The sequence below is a fragment of the Polyodon spathula genome, chromosome 1, assembly GCF_017654505.1.
Source record: "Polyodon spathula isolate WHYD16114869_AA chromosome 1, ASM1765450v1, whole genome shotgun sequence".
NCBI classification, from domain to species: domain Eukaryota; kingdom Metazoa; phylum Chordata; class Actinopteri; order Acipenseriformes; family Polyodontidae; genus Polyodon; species Polyodon spathula.
The window spans coordinates 17,556,341-17,577,201 of NC_054534.1; the positions used below are offsets into that span (position 1 = coordinate 17,556,341).

Consider the following 20,861-nt stretch of genomic DNA (forward strand, 5'->3'; position numbering starts at 1 on the left):
ATAATTTTACATTGATTTCAAAACTGTTGCAGCACACACAATCCTTCCCATAGGGGATGAACACGATCACACTCTGTTCATTCACGCTATTGTTATAATCCTCACTTGCGCCATTACAGTTACCCTGAACATCTGTATCTTAAAGCGCCTCCATTAAATCTAGTTGGCTATGACATCTCACGAAAGATTCAATTTACCAGTGTGTTTTTAAAGAGACTTTAAAATTTAAATTTAGATTAGATTGCACGCTGTTACAACAATAGTTTTTTTTTTTTATTTTATTTTTATGACTAAACCTAAACTCCCCCAAAAATTTCCATTAAGACTCCTAATTCTTTCTCATCTTGAGCAGCTTTTTTCATCTGACCAAGTAATCAGATCAGCATCTTCTAATTCAAACTCCAATATACATTTGTGGGGTGACCCAAATGCGGTGTGCTGGCACTTTTGCTTTTATATTGCACTATAAAATTACATTATTGTTATTTTTTTTTCAGCTTTGTTAGTATGGTCACAGTTTGTGAGTTAATTCCTAAGTACTGGAGGGCCCTGCACTAAAAAATATATACTTGGATGCATTGCTTTTAAGTAGAGCTGGCACATGTTATTAAGAACCCCAATGGGCCTTTAGAACTGATGGGTTGGCATGAAAACAAGTAAGATTTAATATTAGCAGACCCCTCTGTGTCTGAAGTACTGTTCTCATTTGGAAGTCATTATTGGAAATTTGGCATCATCACACTTTTCAAACGGCATTTGGCCAAGATAAATATCCTTCACTTCTAGACCTGTCTCCTAAAATTATGTTCTATTTGTATACTGTCCACAACTGTCTATTTCAAACCCCTTGAATTTTTTTTTGACAATTGCATAGTTTAGAATTTTTCAGTATGTTCACATGTGCTACAGGGTAGTTTTTTTATTTTTTATATTTCATGTCAATTCTGGAGAATACAGGCTTTACCATGTAGTGCCTTTAGTGATGAACATTAAATTCCACAGAGCAGTGCGACAGCTTCTTATCTAATTGCATGGTGCTGTATTGGAGGCCTGAATAAACAACTGTGCAGTGCAGTGAACTGAAAGGCTGGCCTAAGTGTGTCGGCGGGAATGAAAACAGTCTTTTTGTTCACAGACGGCTCAAGGATCTGCCCACCATTCCAACTCCTTGGAAGAAAAACAACCTTTGGAGATTTTTTTAATCCGATTGAAATGAATTGCCTTGAGATTGTATGGTATTTGTTCCATCAGGTTTATGACCTGCATGTTTATATTTACTTGACATGCTCTCATCTGTCCAGTGTAAATTTGTTAGGAGGAAGGTACGCCACTTTTCAAGCTGTTTTTGTCATGTAATAATAATGTCCTAGAAACCTTGGGTCATTTTAGGTTTATTCTGCAAAGAATAAACAGAAATCTTATTTCTGAAATTCACAACCCCTTTTCAGAAAGGCTGTTAACTGTAGCACATACATAACTTTAGAGCTGTGTTGATATATATATATATATATATATATAGTTTCCGTAGGTGCTCAGCTCTGCGCAGTGTTGCAAGTTTGTCGTTTGTGACCCTTTGTAATAAATTGAGTGCCTCCTTCTGACTTTGTTCTGCTCTCGTCCATTACTTCCTCAGCTGCCTCCTTTCTCTAACCTAAGCGCTCAATCTCATGCTGCAGTCCAGACTTTACATGAATAGTTTGTACTTTCTCCTTTTGTTTTCATCTCCAAACCTCTTGCTTCCATATGCGTAGATGGTATCCCCAAATTTATACAGCTTCTTTTCATCTGTTCCACCTAACCTTTCCAACGCAAAACAGAGATCCGTGTTTACTGTGTCCCATGCCTTTTGCTCAGAAGCTCTTGGCCATTTAACTCTAGACTTGTGCCAGTTAAGGTTCTTTTTTCTCTTACACTGGTTCATCTGACCGGGTTCACAGGGATAATTAGCCCAGTGGAGCTCTCAATATGGTTTATTTTGAAAATGTTCATTTACCAAAGCTGTCATCATCTAAAATAAAATAATTAAAAAAAAAAAAACATTTAAGAAGGTTTTCATGTCAAAAAGCAGTCTCCGTCTTTATTATACTGTCTGGTGCTGATTGGGTCTGCAAAACCTGTTTTCTAAAAAGTGGTAGTTCACCCCTTCATGTGATTTTATGAGAATATGAAATGCTTAATAAGCTTTCTTATTCTTTGCTTAAAGTTAATAGACAAACGTGGATTGACATTTGATTTTGCAGTTTAACCCTTAGCGGTCCATTTATTCAGGACTTGTCAGATGCTTCAGGTCCAATTTATGTTTATTTTATTTTAGACGCTGTTTATTTTACACGCGCTGTTTAAAATATCCCCCCCCCCCAGCACTGCATAGTGAAAGGACATCAGTACTCCATCTTCAGCCAAGTCCCACCCCTTGTTCGCTGTATTTTTCACATACCTCTTCATAGTCGTGCATACTGATAAATCCTCTCCTGAACACTCATTTCATTACCAAACAGCACAATAATGCGGTCCAAGTCATTATTTTATTACTATAATCTCAAAAAGCTCTGCAAATGTCAGAGTGCTGGAATGCGGAAGTAACTATCTTCTTTGTTTGTGTGCTTGTTATCTCTGTGGTGCAGGGGCTATGTGTATTGCTCAGATACACCCCCTTTTTTTTGGCTTCATTCGGCTCCTATTGGTTTCACTCGGCCATTGAAAGGTTTGCTCAGCTTTTTCCGGAGAAAAAACGACTAGAGACCTGTGCTTGACGTCATTTTGATGATGTTGGACAGGGTCCAACATCAGACTGGAAAAGGAAAATTGTAATGTCGAACCTGGTACGACGTAGGACCGCAAAGGGTTAAATACTGTATACAGTGGTCTTACAATATGAATAAAACAATCAATTTTTTATTTAGTTGTCCTCTAAAACTGTATTTTCTAAATAACAAGACAAGAACAGTACAAACATTTAAAACTTGCTTGAAGTTAAATGTTTGAGGTCACTATCCTTCTAATGTGCTTACCACTTCCTGCATAAATAATAAACACACAAATAATGAATCAATGCCAATGAAATATAATTTACTGATTTTATGTTCATTCAGTAAAAAAGTTTGTATTTCACTTGATGCCCATTTTTAAAAACCCACAATTAATTTCTATTCACAGATTGAGCAGCATTTTCTCAATCAGTTTGGGAACTCTGCATTTGCTCAAAGCACATTTCACAATTTGATTATATCGCTTTAGTCAAAGACCGAAGAAGCTGTCTGTCTTCTTTTACTTTTCGCTCTTTGCTTCTTGATATTTTCCAAGACCGAAAAAGCCGTCTGTTCTTTTCTGTTTCGTTCTTTGCTTGTTTGGTATTTTCCATTTCGTAATTTGAGCAAAATAAAATAATTTGTAAATGCTCAAATTGTGAAATGGTTATTTTTATTGTGATTGACCGAATCCTGACTGAGTTTAACATATATATTGTTTGGATGATAAGTTGTGATTTATTTACTAGTAATAAACTATTGCCATTTCCCATTGACAGTGATAAATACATCTTACTGGAACTAGATATTTACAGCAGACCCAGCTTTTAGTGAATTAAATGAGTACTGCAGCCTTGTGGATAAACGCAAGCAGATGATCATGTTTGAGTGCCTGACTTCATTCACTTCATTATTTGTTTAAATTCTAGTTTGTTAGGAAGCACTCAAAGCTGTCCATTGTAACAATTACACTGGAGTTTGATGTGGCACAGCTGTCTTCCTCAAATACATGTACTACACTAATACTAATCAGGGATGTGCAATTTTGGAAAATAACTTGTTGTCCAAGGGACAAAATGCTAGAAAAATGTACTTGTCCTTCTTAACCCTTTGTAGTCCATTTAATCAGCGTTTGTCAGACGCGTCAGGTCCAATTTATTTTCACACACGCTGTTTATTTCAACCACACTTTATTATACACACACTATATATTTTCAGAGTAAAACAGGTTTAAAAGGCACTGAATCACAAAATGACACTCAGTTCTGTATCTCCAGCCAAGCCCCACCCCTTGTTCGCTGTATTTTTTATATACCCTTTTATAGATGTGCATACTGATAAATCCTCTCCTGATCACTAGTTTTATCACCAAACTCCTCAATAATGCGATCCAAGTCATTATTTTATTACTACAACATCTCAAAAAGCTCTGCAAATGTCTGTGATATTCTTTGAGCTCTGGATGCAGAAGCAATTATCTTCTTTGTTTATGTCTGTGTTATCTCAGTAGCGCATGGGGCTATGAGATATGCCCTTTTCATTTATTTCGGCTTCATTTGGCTCCTATCGTTCTCACTCGGCAATTGAAAGATTTTCTCTGCTTTTTCCCTTATTAAAAAACGACTAGAGACCTGTGCTTTGTATTTTGATGATGTCGGACAGGAATGGGTTAAAAATCTACTTGCCATCTCCACGTCGCACAAAACACACAAAAAAGTGGAATGTAATTTGTAGGACTTTAACAGTATACACAATCAATCGATTAGTGATTAACAGGGACGGATCTAGCTTTGTAGCTTGACAGGCTCACTAAATTCAAGATACACATAAGGTTCCCTACGACCCCGCCTCACCTCAACAAATGTATAACATTAAGGAAATGTTCCTTTAAGTGCAGTTTGGAACGCATTTGCTAATACATTTTAAGTAACATACTAAGAGCAAGCACAACTACAATAAGGGGGAGTTATAACTTGGGAGTTATTGAAATGTAAAAATAGCTTCTCTGTTTTTTTTCACTCTTTCTATAAGCTGAATCGAACTTCTGATGTACATGTTGTAGTGTGTTAGGTATACAGTTTATTTATTCAAAATAAGTTTCTAGTCGCCCACCCATATATATATATATATATATATATATATATATATATATATATATATATATATATATATATATATATATATATATATATATATATATATGTATGTGTGTGTGATTTTTTTATATATATATACACACACACAGTTGTGCTTAAGTTTGTGAACCCCTAGTGTAATTCTAGAAATTTCAAGTTTTTATTATAAAATCGTTGTTTAGTCAAAACCAGTCTTTACTAAAAGGGTTTATCTTCACAAATTCCATGTGTTTTTTATAGGCATTGATGCATGTAGTAGAATACAGATAAGAAAGGTAAATAAGAATCAGTGCATGTGCAAAAATAAGTGAACCTCAAGTTGCATTAGCTCAATCAAGGAGGTAACCATAATCAGGTGGGTAAATAATTGGGTACCAAGTTGCCAATCAAAGAGCAGATCTCCAAGACAAGTTTGGGTGGCACTTTTCTATGTAAAGGTAAGAAACCTGGTCAGTTTGGTCTTACTCGTACAGGTCAGTGTAACACACCCCATGCAACGATGCAAAGAGACCTCTGAGGATCTCAGGAAGAGAGTTGTAAGTGCTCATCAGTCTGGAGAGGCTATAAAACCACTGCAAAACATTTCGGGCTCCATCAGTCCACTGTAAGACAAATAGTCTACAAGTGGAGAAAATTTAAGACCACAGTGACTACCTAGATGTGGACGTCCTTCAAAATTATCCCACAGAGCAACACGAAAAATCATAGAGGAGGACAAAAAGAACCCCAGAATCGCATCAAAGGATCTCCAGGCCTCCCCTGCTGCAGCTGATGTCAATGTTCATACCTCAACAATAAGACGCAAACTGAATGGCAATGGTATTCATGGGAGGGTAGCCAGGAGGAAACTTTTGCTCTCCAAAAAGAACATTGCTGCTCGTCTTAAGTTTGCAAAAGACCACCTGGATGATCCTGTAGACTTCTGAAAGAATGTTCCCTGGACGGATGAGTCTAAAATTGATCTTTTTGGGCACAACCACAAACGCTATGTTTGGCGAAAACCTAACAGTGCCAACCACCAAAATAACCTTATCCCAACTGTCAAGCATGGTGGTGGGAGTGTCATGGTTTGGGGCTGCTCTTCTGCCTCTGGCCCTGGACGACTCTCCATCATTGACGGAACCATAAATTCAGAGTTATACCCAAAAATTCTGGAGGAGAACGGCAGGCTTTCCATCCGTCAGTTGAAGTTGTGCCGAAAATGGGAATTGCAACAAGACAACGATCCTAACCATTCTGTGTCTGTGTGTGTGTGTGTGTATATATATATATATATATATATATATATATATATATATATATATATATATATATATATATATATATATATATATATATATATATACACACCTTATGAGTTCAGCATCATGTAGAACCAGAATTCCTTTGACAATAATCAACATTCACACAACGTGTCAGAAATATTGAATCATATTTCATATCAAAATGTATGAGACTTAGTTCAACTTCCCATTCAGATCGGAATTCAACATTCCAATAACTAATTTATCAAATTAGTTTTACTGTGTTCATTTAGTTTAGATGTGATCTACCAAACTGACAATATGTTATCAACCTCAATTGATTCTATATTCAAATGAACTCAGGAATGGGGCAGTGATCAGATTATCTGCATTTATTAGGCAACTCTTTTGAGTTACACATTTTCAACAAACAAAATACATTTCTTACACATTCTAAAACAGGAAGTTTTATTCTATTCCTAGAACAATTTATCCACTAACTTGACAGCATTAGCTACAGTTAATTTCTTGAGTCATAACATTTTACATTTTATGTTTGATATGATGAATACATTAATTTTTCAACAAATAAGTCAATCTTCTTCAGGTGATGAGAACACTGCAATTTCTCCCATCTCTCCACTGAAGAAAAAGAAGATGTTTCTTTGCATGTTGTAGGCATTGCATTGTATCGGCTCTCAGCAAACAGTAGTTCTTTTCAAAGGGAGGTAGCTGGTGATTTTCAGTAGTCTTGCAACATTATCTTTGGCTTGTTGGAGTGTTTCCAACTAAATGGGTTTGGTTGATCGGATGTAAGGTTCAGTTCAAAGAATGTGTTGCAATTGAAAGATTATGTAGTTTGTAAGAGTGTTCTTGTTGCAATTCTTTGGTATGCCTATGGGACCTTGCAGATGCATAGCTGATTGCTCATTGATTCAGTTCATTTTGTGGTTGATTTCAAGTCTTTGTTGTGTGCTGTTTCCTGGTTCAGTCTCTAACAAGGCAGAGAGTAGGGCCCTCTTTAGAGCTGATTTCAGTCTCCTCTTAGCCTTCTCAGATTTTAGCCATTTTCGTAGCTGATTCTATCCCCACTTCAGAGCAGATTTCAGAAACGCTTTCAGACACTATTTTAGAACCACTTTCAGAGCATATTTCAAACCCATTTCTGTCCCATTTTCCGACCTGTTTCTGACAGCTTGTCAAGCGTCATTGACACGATTTGATGGACTGTGTGGTGGAAGTTTATACTTTAAACTTCTGTAACACAGAGACTCAGTAGGACAGACAAGATTGAGTAAATAAGTTTAATCGTTTGCAAATCCGAGAACAATCTCAACACACGCAGGTGTTAGGAAACCGAGCAATGTTCTGACTACACAGAGCCAGTAAGCATAATATATACCTTGTAACCTACAGTTATTGCGAGCCAGTCACAGAAGCTTAACTCAATATTAGCGGATAGCAACAACTTGGAAGATTAGGATGAGACCAATCATAACAACTTATTTAAATTGCAAGCCCCCTAAAATATAAGTAAGTCGGTGACATTTCTGTGAAATGCCATGGAAGCAGCTTGCGGTTGCTAAAGAAATAGAACTTCCTCTTTCTAGCTAAATGTCAGTACTTTTCCATTCCTTATAAGGGCCACCTGTCTTTCAGAAAGAAAGAGGATGTATCTTCACAAACAACTACTGATAATAACACATTATTACCTAAATCTTATAAACCTGAGGATGGAAACCCTAAACAGTCATAGCAGTAGCAACATTAGAGTGGCTTATCAAATTATACAATAACAACACATCATATAACTAATATCATAACTACTTATAATTAATATATTATAGCTTCAGCAAGCAGTTTTGTTCCTCCTGGCACCATGAAAATCTCTGTCATGTCACGTAGGCTTCTTGCAGTTACTTCAAAGCATGACTATATATGGACATCTCCAGTCCACCTTAGACCCTCTTCACTTAGCAATAACAAGATGCAGGGGGAGGCTGAAAGGGGAAGAGAAATGTCTAGACTGCTAAAGACTATGTAACTCAATTCTTAAACTTAATAGATTCAAACTTCTTATTACATTGGTATAACTCCCTTTTTAAGTCACACAGGCTAAACAAACACATGAACAAACAGCTCAGAGGTTAGTACATAAATTGCATAAGATGTAATTTTCCCACCACACTTGGTTGTGCATACTCTACTGTTTTGAGATTCTCTGGAAAAGGGTTGTCTGCATGTGACCTTGCAGTGTGAAATGTATTCAAGGTGGCAGTGAATGCATAATCTTTTGACATTTTGGGAAATTCTTTATTCATGCACATGTAGGGTACTTGTTTAGATTCATCATCATAATTGATACATTGTCTTAATCCCTATTCTTTATACCAGAAATATGCAGCTATGATTGCTTTATGTCAGGCAGCAGTCGCTGTATTGTAGCATTTGCCTTACGTGCGCTACATTTACAACTTAGTGATGGGTCAGTGTCAGTGAGGCTGTTTTACACACTGGTTTTTGCCACCTGTGGTACTTTGTGACTTTAATAGATTTGGTTTGTATATTAATCATAAACAATGCTTCTGGTGGCTTGTAGGAATTATTGGCCCACAATATTGTTTTAATAAAGGCTGTCAATGTATAAAGGCTTATTGTAATTTTCAGAACAGCGTGTACTTTATGCATTGCGCACACCCGATGCATTGTACGCATCACTGCATAGTTACATTTAACATCCCTTGTATAACATGCATCTGCCCTAAGGTTAGTATTTATGCATGACTTGACACGCATGTAAACTGCAGCAAAATGTACCGTGCGGCTCATACATAACGTGTAAAATTGGTAATTTTTTTTTTTTTTTGGTAAATGGGGGACTAACAATATCCTAAGTAGTATAGAAATGTACTAAACGTGTAACAAAACATGTACAAAAAAAAAAAAAAAAAAAAAAACTGAACATAATTTTTTTATTTAGACCGAAAAATTATATCACAAAAGTCTACCAGAAGCCATAATAGTAGTACAGTATTTCATGTTAGATTTCGAAGTGTCACCCCCCCCCCCAACTTTTAGTTAAGCATATGTAAAACTACAAAGCGGTATGTAATTCAGTAAGTTAACCTGACATTATTTTAGCATGTTTCATATGACTTTATGAAGCGATAGTTGTTCATTCTATAGAGTGCATCACCCTCATTTTATGATGATTGAGCATTGATTAAAAAAAAAAAAAAAAAACATTTCAACACATTGAAATTGGTAGTTTAGGCATGCACTGGACTAAATTAAACATATTAAGTGTGGATTGACAGCCTCAATATTTAGTCAGTAAAAAAGCATTTAAAATCAAAATGTTAGTATTGCCATGCCATGAAAAAACAAACTGCTGTCATAAATATGTACTGTATGAAATTGGCAACAACTTGCCACAAGTCTGGAAGAATGGGTATTTTAAAATGAAAATAAATAATAAACTGGAATATGGCTTTTGGTGTACATGGTTAAAAACTGATATTTTAAGAGATCTTTTTTGCTGCAGCAGATTTCAAAGGATAAATGTTTAAAGAAAGACAAGCTACTAATTGGCATACTTGTTGTTCCTTTTCAGTGGAATGCAACAGCATGACAGCATGGTTAGTACATTTTTATACAATTTTATGGCAGAGCAATGTGACCACTAGCATTGTATTTAATGTCACTTTCATAACTATTAAAATAACTCATATTTCCGATTTAGCTCTTAAAACAGTTCCCTTTCAACACCAACAATATTTTTTGGCATATGCCAGGCACAGATCAGGTATTTACTGAGCATTTCATGTCATAGCTGCTGATAGGCCCCTCCCTCTGGTCCCGCTTCCTGAGGGAACAAATAGTCACTCCACGGAGCTCGCGTCCTCTTTTGCATCGAATCCACTAAAGCGACCGATGCGACCTCGCAGGTTGGTGGTTGTCTTCCTTTTTAGTAAACCAAGGTTATATATATAGTCAGCTTGCCACTTCCCTGGAATAAAAAAGTTGGCTTCTGTGATTTAAACTGAGCTATAAACGCTGCGCAACTGCGCTTCGTTTAATCTTTCTCCTTTCAACAGCCTACATCGCTTTGTGATTGTAGACTGCTTTTCTAACCTGCTGCTTTGTGTTTTTCCCCGCTGTTGAGTCGACTCTGCCGGATTGTCTCTACCTGTTAGGCCTTAAATAAATAAATAAATAAATAATAAATAATCACAATTTACAGTTCACCTGCCTGACTGTTCCAACCCTACAGCTTGTGTGTGTGTGTGTGTTTTTTTTTTTTTTTTTTTTTTTACTTTTGTGGCGTAGTGGTTAGCGCTACTGCCTCACAGCTCCAGGGTCCTGGGTTTGTATCTGGCCCAGGGGGGTCTGTCTGTGTGGAGTTTGCATGTTCTCCCCGGGTACTCCGGTTTCCTCCCACAGCCCAAAGACATGCTGGTCAGGTTGATTGGTCACTCTAAATTGCCCTTGGTGTGAGTGTGTGTGTGTGTGTGTGTGGTGCCCTGCAATCGACTGGCGTCCCATCCAGGGTGTAGTCCTGCCTTGTGCCCTGTGTATGCCGGGTTAGGCTCCGGCTCACCGCGACCCTGTAAACTTTACAGTATAAAGGATTAAGCGGTTATTGATAATGGATGGATGAATGGAAGATTTGTGTGCATCCTCCACTGGGGACTGGTTCTGCCCTGCCCCACTGCTAAGTAGACTCCACGGATTCATCAGCCCGCCCACCTTGTGTGTGTGTTTCTTTTTTCTTACTGTCTGTAGCATCAGCAAGCCTACTGCAGCTCTGGAGCCTGTACTCCACTCCGATGTACGCAATGCCCTGCACAAGGTCCAAACCAGGCTGTCGCCCGCGCTATACCTTGGTACAACATTGTACGCTCCCTATTACTGCTTGTCCTATTGCCTGACTGCAGCTACCGAGCCTGTGTGTCCACCCCAGCGTATGCTACGTGCTACCCCGGGTTGTGTGACTGCACGCGGTTAAGGCTAGGCGCCCTTTCCCAGTACCGTCGGTGCCTCGGTACTGCGACACCCTCAGTGCTTAGACACTTAGTGCCTCGGCGCCCATGGTGCTTTGATGCTTGGTGCTTCGACACATCGGTAGGTCAGTAATCAGGCGTTGGGTGCCCTCGGTGCTTCGATGCCCACTGGACCTCCAACCCTTGATGCAGTGCTCCAGAGCTTATACTCTTGGTCATTGTCACGCCTCGGTGCTTGTCTAAGTTTCATCCTTGCACGTCCTGTGGAGGGAAGTGTTCCAACCACAGGTCCGGACTTGAAGTTCACCGGTGCAGCATCCCCCGCTAGCTCAGCTGAGCCATCTGCAGCGTTGGTAGTCCCGGCCTGCTGGTTTTTGACCCTTTGCCAGCTACTACAAAGCTAGCCCTGGGAAATCCCGCTGCGCCTAGGTGTCCTCAGTCAGGCAAGAGGCACTCTCTGGCAATCGGAACTGTGCAGACTCCAACTATAGGTCTGGCCCCTGAACTGGTCTGTCCACCTTAGGGCTCTCAGATGCAGTCGTCAGTTTTTCTGGGGATGATTGTTTTAGTGAATGTGCCACAATCTTTTACACCACCGTGCCTAAGAAACTATTTTAATTGAGATATAGTTGAGTTTATAGATAAGCATTGGGCAAAATTTTCAGGTGATCTTAACCCTGTCCTGTGCCGTTGAGGTACATGTTTTCTGAATAATAATGACCACACGCTTTGAGATATACTGTAGGTACATTGGTTTGCAACATAATTGCAGGGACTTCCCTCCTTTTAGGAAATTGTATCAATAATACAAAATGTGAGAAATTATAAATGAATTCCAATATTGCTCCCATCCATGTCTCAATTGAACAGTCGTGTACAGTCTCAACCCTAATTACTGTTAGTCACACACAGTTTCTTTTAAGATTGTTGCCATTCTTCATTGTAAGTACATCCATTTCTACTACCTGTATATGAGACATTTCTTAACCTACATTTTAACAATCTGAAAATGTGGCAGGTTTTTATTTTTTTTCTTGATATTTGAGATCGGATGTTGTCAGGAGGATACTGGTTTGGTACTATTATCCATAAATCTTCAAACCTTAGAGATAATGCCTTGCTCAGGTTTTATAGTTGTGCTGGATGAATTGTTTATGTTCTTAGGCTGGTTTCTGTTAAGATGAAGCTGTGCACTGCAGTTTCCACATTCCAATAGGTGAATGCACAAGGGGATACATTTTAAACAGTTTTTACAATCCTTCATTAATGCAGATTTATTTATTTGTTTTTATTTGAGGGGTAACACTGATTTTATATAAGGATCGAAGATGATTAATCTGCTGGTGCTCCGAAATAGAGGCTATTGATTGGGCTTTAATAAATTGAAGTGACTCATGTCATGGGAAAAGTGGACTTAATGTAGCAATTTGCAGACTTGTAAATTTCAAACACAGGAGGCAATAACCCATTACAACAATAAAAGTGACGCAATTACCAGAAAATGTGGAATAACTAATAGGGCAGCCTATTTACATCAGATGATCAAATTCTCAACATTATCCATCCAACAGAACTGTGTTGATTAATAAAGTCCTCTTGGATTCAGAGCAGCACCTCACAGCATGAGTTGAACCAATATGTGCTGTACCTGATGTAATGTTCTGCAACAGATGTTTGCGTACCTCTCCGTTGGTACTTAGGGCATGACCTCCAGGCACGTTGAAGATCTGTATTGCATGATTCCATTAATCATCGGTACAAAAGGAGCGATTATAGCTTGATCTTTCTGAACTAATAAAAACCTGATGTGTGAATTTGTTTCAAGCTGCAGCTAGGGGTATAATAAAATACAGATTTCACCTACAGTAGGTCATTGTGGCAAATAGATGCTACAAATAGTATTCATGTTGTTTTTAGGAGTGCTGTCTTGTGCATTCTTTATGCTCTATATAAGGCCTGCAATTCCTAAGGTTGCCCTGCCACACAGATGTTACTATATGTTGCTACAAAAGAAAGCTGAATTAAAGAAAATGATTAACAAGCCAATAAAACAAGTGGAACTTGGGTTAAAACTAACATGTTAGCATAGCTGTGGAAGATCTGTGGTTTGCCTTACAGTTTCATCCATATCAGATAGGCTAGCTATTTTTGATTGAAGTCGCGATCAAGATAATTAACTATATTTTTTAAGCCAAAGTGAGCTCTTTTCATTTTTCAGTTGGAATTGCTGTTACAAGTGAGGTACGGAATTGTATGTTTAACATTCTACTTACATCTTTGCGCACAAGTCGACATAAGAGATTTACCATAATTCTATTGATCAGGTCCGCTAAAAACAAGTCTATAGAGTTTCATCATCTCCCCCCAGATAGGAGATTAAAGGGGCCTTGTGCCCCCCCCCATTTGTATTACAATGAATGCTCAACATTAACCTATTTCATTTCACTGCAATTTCAAAGAATGTAATGGTACCTTAAATCTTTCAGCACTAAGTAACTGAATTACAGGGCTATCCTAGGATAACTAATTCATATTATACTGAGAAATAGAAAAACGGACAAAGATATACATGTTTGTGTATTATATTATGATTGAGTTACCTTCCCTAGGCCTGTACACAGTTGAGCCATTATTACACAATTTAAACAGTTACACAGTACATGATTGCTACAGTAAACTGTTTATTCAAATAACTTAATACTGAAAAAATTTTGTGGGTGTTCTTTTGTCTAATTTAATCTGAAAGATTTCCCCATGAACCAGTGGCATGAGAAATATTTCATAGTCTTTGTATTACTAAACATGAATAAGTAGAAACTGTGTTGGAAATACCTGATCTGAATAATGCTAGACTTCAAGGCTGATACTGGTCTGGATGCAATAACCCCTGTGTTTTTACTAGTTGTGGATTTTTCATTTGGCACTTCCGGCAATGGTCTATAACAGATTAATGGTAATGTTCCCTCTAAATGTCACAGTTTTTATTTATTGTCTTTTTCTTTTATGTCTTTCTCAGCTCAAGAACCTGAGCAGCCTGGACTTGCGTCACATCTCTGAGCTGAATAACGAAACGGTGATGGAAGTGGTGAGGAAATGCAGGAACCTGAGCTCACTTAACTTGTGCTTGAACTGGAGCATCAATGACAGGTAAAAAATCATATTCAGCCTGAAAAAAAAACTAAGAAAAGAAAAAGAGAATAATTGCTCTGACACATGTAGTCTGTTGATAAAGTAGAACCGTGGTCTGCTGGATGAGGCAAAATATAAGTAAGGCTTTGTAAACTCTGTTGGTGCACATTTGTGCTCCTGTAAAGCTTGGACATAATGTACATATTCTTTAAGAATTGCTAGGACCTAGCTCAACACCAAGCTCTTCCCATATAGTGTCATCTGTAAAGTGATCTATATTTAATTATCAGGGAGTTGCTAAACAAAAATGCTAATTAAACGAAGAAAAAAATGATTTTTGATATAGGGATATCCCATCCTCATCTGACCTTTGACTGCTTTGGCAGGTTGAAAAGTGTGATAGATTTCAAGCTGTGGTTCTAACATGGGAAAACCTGTTAAATTGTCAGATACAATTCTTTACTCTGTTGAATATTTGTTTAACACTTTGTGAAAGCCATAATGATTAGCAAAACAAACCAAAAAATACATTTACCAAAATCATCCCAAATATTTGGCTCTGTGCAGTTCTTGACTGTTCATTGTATTCACCCTGTACAATTGCCTTTTGTTGTTTTGTAAGAAGTTTCAACGTTGGGTTAATTCTACCGGGTTGTATAGTGTCCATCATATGAGCATTGTCCTATAGCCAAGCAGTAAATCCCCCCCTCAAAACAGGATAGCGTGACTATTTTAACTTATTTGGTTTCTGTTAGATTATGTGTTCCTTGAAATGTTGGGTTACAAGTTGTACATCTTGGTTGGTGGTGATGACATGATGTGCAAGAAAAATGGATTTCATTTCAAATTGAAATCCTGGTTTATTGTTGCTGGGGGAAGTGGGCTAATTTCATTGCTTTAATTGGATTACATGACGAGAGGATTAAACTTTGTAATTATATAACAAAATACAGTATTTACTTGATTGCTGAACAACTGTGATCGCAGCCGTGATTCTTCGGTACTTATAGACTGTTGCAGCAGTTCCTGATGTTTTTCCTTTATCATGTAGGAGTCTTTCTAAATGAAACTGGACACTCATCTGGTGCAAAATAGCCCTTTGATCCTCTGTGTTAAGTGTTCAGCAGTAATTCAAATATGGGCCAACAGTGGTTTACAAACTCCAGTATTCAGCTACAGAAGTGTATGTGCCATTTCAACCTGGCCAGCACAAACTGTTTTATGCCATATATAGGTGGTTACAAGTGAAGTTCTTATTTACAGAACACATCCTTAACAGATGTGTGAATATATACACATTGTAAACTGCATTACAGTACCAGTCAGATTGCACTGTTGCACCTGTGACCCCACTGTAGCTGTAATCCATCGACTTCTATGTTTAGAACATAATCTAATTGCCATGAGTCAGATACTGTACTTCTCTCTCACCGGTGGGATAGTATAATTAACTCCTCTCATGAGGAAGACCTATAATCCACTAGGCTCCCCAAACACTAGAACAAAATTATAGTGCAGGAAATTCATTCAATTAATGAACATAGTTTTTATATCTATATTTGATTAAACAAAGTCAGTTATAGTAAACTGATTCTTCGTTCATCCAGCATATACACACATGCGTTGTATTGTATTTTAGTATTATATTTACTCTTACAGCCCAGTGTTTGCAGTGCCATGATTGCCAAAGACCGAATGAAATCATAAATAATGCTTGGATAATAAAAAATAGAAGGAATAACCAGTGCCTGGTGTGTAGTTTTTGACACTGATGCAATTAAGTTGTATGTTTGCACCACAGCATGACTATTGGCTGAAACTCACCCAAGCGATACTGCAAGTTTTGACATCATCATACAAAGAGGGCGGTTTGGTCTCCTTGTGGAATTGTGGTAATGCGTTTTCTGGATAGGAGGGTTGGAACTAGCCACCGGTAAACCATTGAGCAGAGACCAGGCAATGATGAGCAGTGCCTGTCTGGAACTTGAAATGACTTCAAATAGAGTGGGCGCCAGTGTGAATTTCCTTTGTGTGGTTTGGATAAGAAGGGATCAAATGACATATTTCAAAATGAAGAGTGTGATGTGATATTTCTAGAATTTGACAGGTGCTTCCTTTGTTATTTTGCTGTCTTATATTTGAAGCCAGAGTGAATAATGTACTGTTGTTAAAGTGTTTACAGCACTATACTGTCCTTTTATGGATAAAACACATTATACTGTATTTTCCCTTTTGTACTTTTTACATACGTGATCAAGTGATATTCCAGCATGACATTGCATCATAAACAGATTGTGCTCTTAAGTTTCCCCCCAAAAAATATGTGAAACCTTGCATAGCACTATCACAAACATGAATGCCTTCATCACATTCCAGCTGATTCAATAACATATTATGGCATTTATTGCAAAGTTCAGCGAGTGTCTGTGCAGTGGTTCATGCCTAAGGTATTTCCAACCCACCTGAGGTATCAATTTTCCTGGAACAGTTTTCATAAACTGGCACTAGATATTGTATCTGTGAATGTTCAAGGACCTGGGAGCCAATTTACCAACAGATAGTCTGCTTTTCCTTTATGAATGTCACATCATGGAGGACTTTTGGAGAGGTAGCTTAGCATGTTGAAATGATTTAATACACTTGAGAATTAAATAGGAAGAAAAAGATATAGGAAGAACTTTCAGCGTCTTTCATATCCATAGCTACAAAGCAGAATCCTTTAATTGGTATCCACAGCTTTTAAGATCTCACACTTTACTCTTCTGTTCCTTCTGTCTAGAGGTTTCACCTCAATCATCCCTTTCTGCTCTGCTGAATGGTACCACAGTAGAGCATTTAATATTTTTAATATATATAATGTATGTTACAACAGTTTGGGACTGACAGACTGCTTGCTTTAGTACAGAGTAGCAAACAGTAATTCTTAAAACTTTGGATGCACAGACAGTATTTGGGAATGTGTTTGGAAACGCATATATTCACTTTCTATTTGACAAAATTATTATAAATAATCCAGAATAGTCTGCACTGTTACCATTTACTTGCCATCTCAGCATAACTGTGTGCCATTTAAAATGTTTACAACATCAAAAAAATTAACCTCAAGATAAAAGTATAGTAACTAACAATGATAAACTTTTTACTAAGCCAACTTTCTGTTGCTTTGCACTTTCTGTATTCTCTTTTTTTGTTTTCTTCCTTCATTTGTTTTGCAGTTAGAAATGTATCCGTGCAAGAAACGATACACAGGATAATCTAGATGTACTCATTGAAAACAAATTCAGCCAGCTGCTATTGCTGATACTGAAGTGCAGCCGCACCTAATACATAAAACAAAAGCTGTCAAACTACGAGTACTGTGATTTATTATTTATGCTTACCGGAGCATTTAAATTTCTAAAAAATGCAGAGATTGTGCTTCACTGATTAGTATTCAGTTATACAAGAACCCACCAAGTCACTGGCACTGGCACAGGCTCTGGTACCAACCAGGTCACTGGCACAGGCTCTGGTACCGACCAGGTCACTGGCACCGGCTCAGGTACCGACCAGGTCACTGGCACCGGCTCTGGTACCGACCAGGTCACTGGCACCGGCTCTGGTACCGACCAGGTCACTGGTACAGTGTCTGGTACCGACCTTTTTTCTGATTTCTGAAAGAAAACAGAAAAAATATTACACACCTGATTAAAAAAAAAAAAAAAAAAAAAAATATATATATATATATATATATATATATATATATATATATATATATATATATATATATATATATTATGAATGTATGAGAAAAGGCACCAGCATGAGAAAAGGCACCAGCACAAAGTTATCGACTCACAAAGTGCCGAGCAGCAAAGGAGACAGCGTGAGCTTGGCTGTACCAAGGTTCTGAATCCTGGGAAAGGGGCGGGGAGAGCCGCCGGCTTAGCACAGGGCACATGGCCGTGGAGAGGACTTAATCAGAACCTGATGTAAGTGCTCAGGTAATTTGGGCTATAGACTACAGAAAAAGCTTCTAGTGAAGATGAGCACTTAATAAGCAACTGTATCACCTTTGCAATCTGGAGTTTATTTGAGCCATATGATTTACTTATTGATTGCATTTATATAGCACTTTTTATACAAAAGTATCGCAAAGCACTGTACAGTACATAGCAGAAAAGAACAAACCACAATACATTTGTATAGTAGGTCACACATACAACTACTAGTCAGACCATTTAAATAACACTATACCCATAATAATACAAAAGTAGCAATTTTAAAGTTACATTAAAGACCACTAAGATAAGAAAGCCATTTTATAAAAGTGCGTTTTTAGTCTTGAATTGAAAACAGTAACTGTCCCAGCTTCCCTGACAAAATGAAGGCAGAGCTTTCCATAATTTTGGCGCTCTACAAGAAAAAGCCCTCCCTCCCTTTGTAGACCCTAGGAATAACCAGCAGCTCCGCCTCCTGTGATCTCAGAGTGAGGTTTGAAAGAAACTTGGTCATTAACTCCTGCAAGTAAGTAGGTGCTAATCCATTCAGGCCATTGTAGGTTAACAGCAAAATCTTAAAATCAGTTCTATACTGCACAGGGAGCCAGTGTAAAGGGGCCAAAACAGTCAAGTAATTGGGAAATGAGGGTTAAAGAAGGCAGGTTTTAGCTGGAAGCATTTCTAGCACAGATAATCTAAATTGGGCTTAAAACTACTTTTCAGTTTTCTATAACAGTTTAACAGTTAGGTGTTAGCCCTAACTTGGGCTTTTGATCTCCTGAAGATTGTATCTCCAGGGTGCAAAAACCAATAGCATTCAATTGGAGGAGCTGGTAAAAAAATAAAATAAATAAAAAATAAAATAAAATAATTTCTACTCGTAGCTGGGTATTGATTGGGTTGTAGTTGAGTGCCCTGTCATTTTTTTGGTATTTTGTCTTCTGTTTTGGCTCACTCATATGCTTTAAAAGTCACTCAAATAGCATAAAACTAAGGCTGTTCCTCTGTCATTAACTAGCTATGAAAAACTGACATTCACACATGCAGTCTTTTTTTTCCAATTACCTGTGAAATTAGGGAAAAATAGTTGTCTGGTAGCCATTTTAGCAGGGTCCCCCCCCCCCACCACCACCTTTTTTTAAATAGCTTCTTAAAGGTTACATTGCTTTAATAATTTAACTTGCTTTTTTAAAGGCAGACCTAAACACTTATAACTGAAACATGTTACATTTCACTCACTTTGCAAACGTACGTACCATCAAAAAAACTAACTATATATATATATATATATATATATATATATATATATATATATATATATATATATATATATATATATATATATGTGTGTGTGTGTATATATATATAGCTCTGGAAAAAATTAAGAGACCACTGCAAAATTATCAGTTTCTCTGGTTTTACTATTTCTAGGTATGTGTTTGGGTAAAATGAACATTTTTGTTTTATTCTATAAACTACTGACAACATTTCTCCCAAATTCCAAATAAAAATAGTCATTTAGAGCATTTATTTGTAGAAAATGACAACTGGTCAAAATAACAAAAAAGATGCAGTGTTGTCAGACCTCGAATAATGCAAAGAAAATAAGTTCATATTCATTTTTAAACAACACAATACTAATGTTTTAACTTAGGAAGAGTTCAGAAATCAATATTTGGTGGAATAACCCTGATTTTTCAAGCACAGCTTTCATGCGTCTTGGCATCCTCTCCACCAGTCTTTCACATTGATGTTGGGTGACTTTATGCCACTCCTGGCACAAAAATTCAAGCAGCTCGGCTTTGTTTGATGGCTTGTGACCATCCATCTTCCTCTTGATCACATTCCAGAGGTTTTCAATGGGGTTCAGGTCTGGAGATTGGGCTGGCCATGACAGGGTCTTGATCTGGTGGTCCTCCATCGACACCTTGATTGACCTGGCTGTGTGGCATGGAGCATTGTCCTGCTGGAAGAACCAGTCCTCAGAGTTGGGGAACATTGTCAGAGCAGAAGAAGAAAGTTTTCTTCCAGGACAACGTTGGCTTGATTCATGCCAATGCTGCCCGATTCCAGCCTTGCTGAAGCACCCCCAGATCATCACCAATCCTCCACCACATTTCACAGTGGGTGCGAGACACTGTGGCTTGTAGGCCTCTCCAGGTCTCAGTCTAACCATTAGACGACCAGGTGTTGGGCAAAGCTGAAAATTGGACTCAGCTGGGGGTGCTTCAGCAAGGCTGGAATCGGGCAGATTTGTCTTTGTGAAGGACGCATGAATCAAGCCAAGTACAAGGTTGTCCTGGAAGAAAACTTGCTTCCTTCTGTTCTGACAATGTTCCCCAACTCTGAGGACTTTCACCTTTCACTTTGACATAATATGGCAGCCATATTGGGATCATGTGACTTTTTGTTTAAAGACCTAATGCTGCAAGATATTGGCTTCATACTCTGTACACAAGTATTCACAAGTATTCTAGGTCAAGGTTGGGGAACCCATGTTCCAGGATGGTTAGTGTCCCCTCCTGATTTTTGTTCCAACTGTGCCCTAAATTACTTAATTACACTAATTATTGGTAATGTTTGGTCCAATTAAATAATTTAGGGCACAGTTGGAACAAAACAG

General features: G+C 37.8%; 1 protein-coding gene across 3 annotated transcripts in view; it reads left to right on the plus strand.

The window, feature by feature from the left end:
• Positions 1 to 20,861, plus strand: part of LOC121315017 (F-box/LRR-repeat protein 17-like) — a 272,761-nt gene that overhangs the window by 85,858 nt on the left and 166,042 nt on the right. For all 3 annotated transcript variants that reach the window (XM_041248866.1, XM_041248875.1, XM_041248884.1), the window contains exon 7: positions 14,146 to 14,276. In XM_041248866.1, the coding sequence (XP_041104800.1) occupies positions 14,146 to 14,276 (131 nt within the window). The remainder of the gene's footprint in view (positions 1 to 14,145; positions 14,277 to 20,861) is intronic.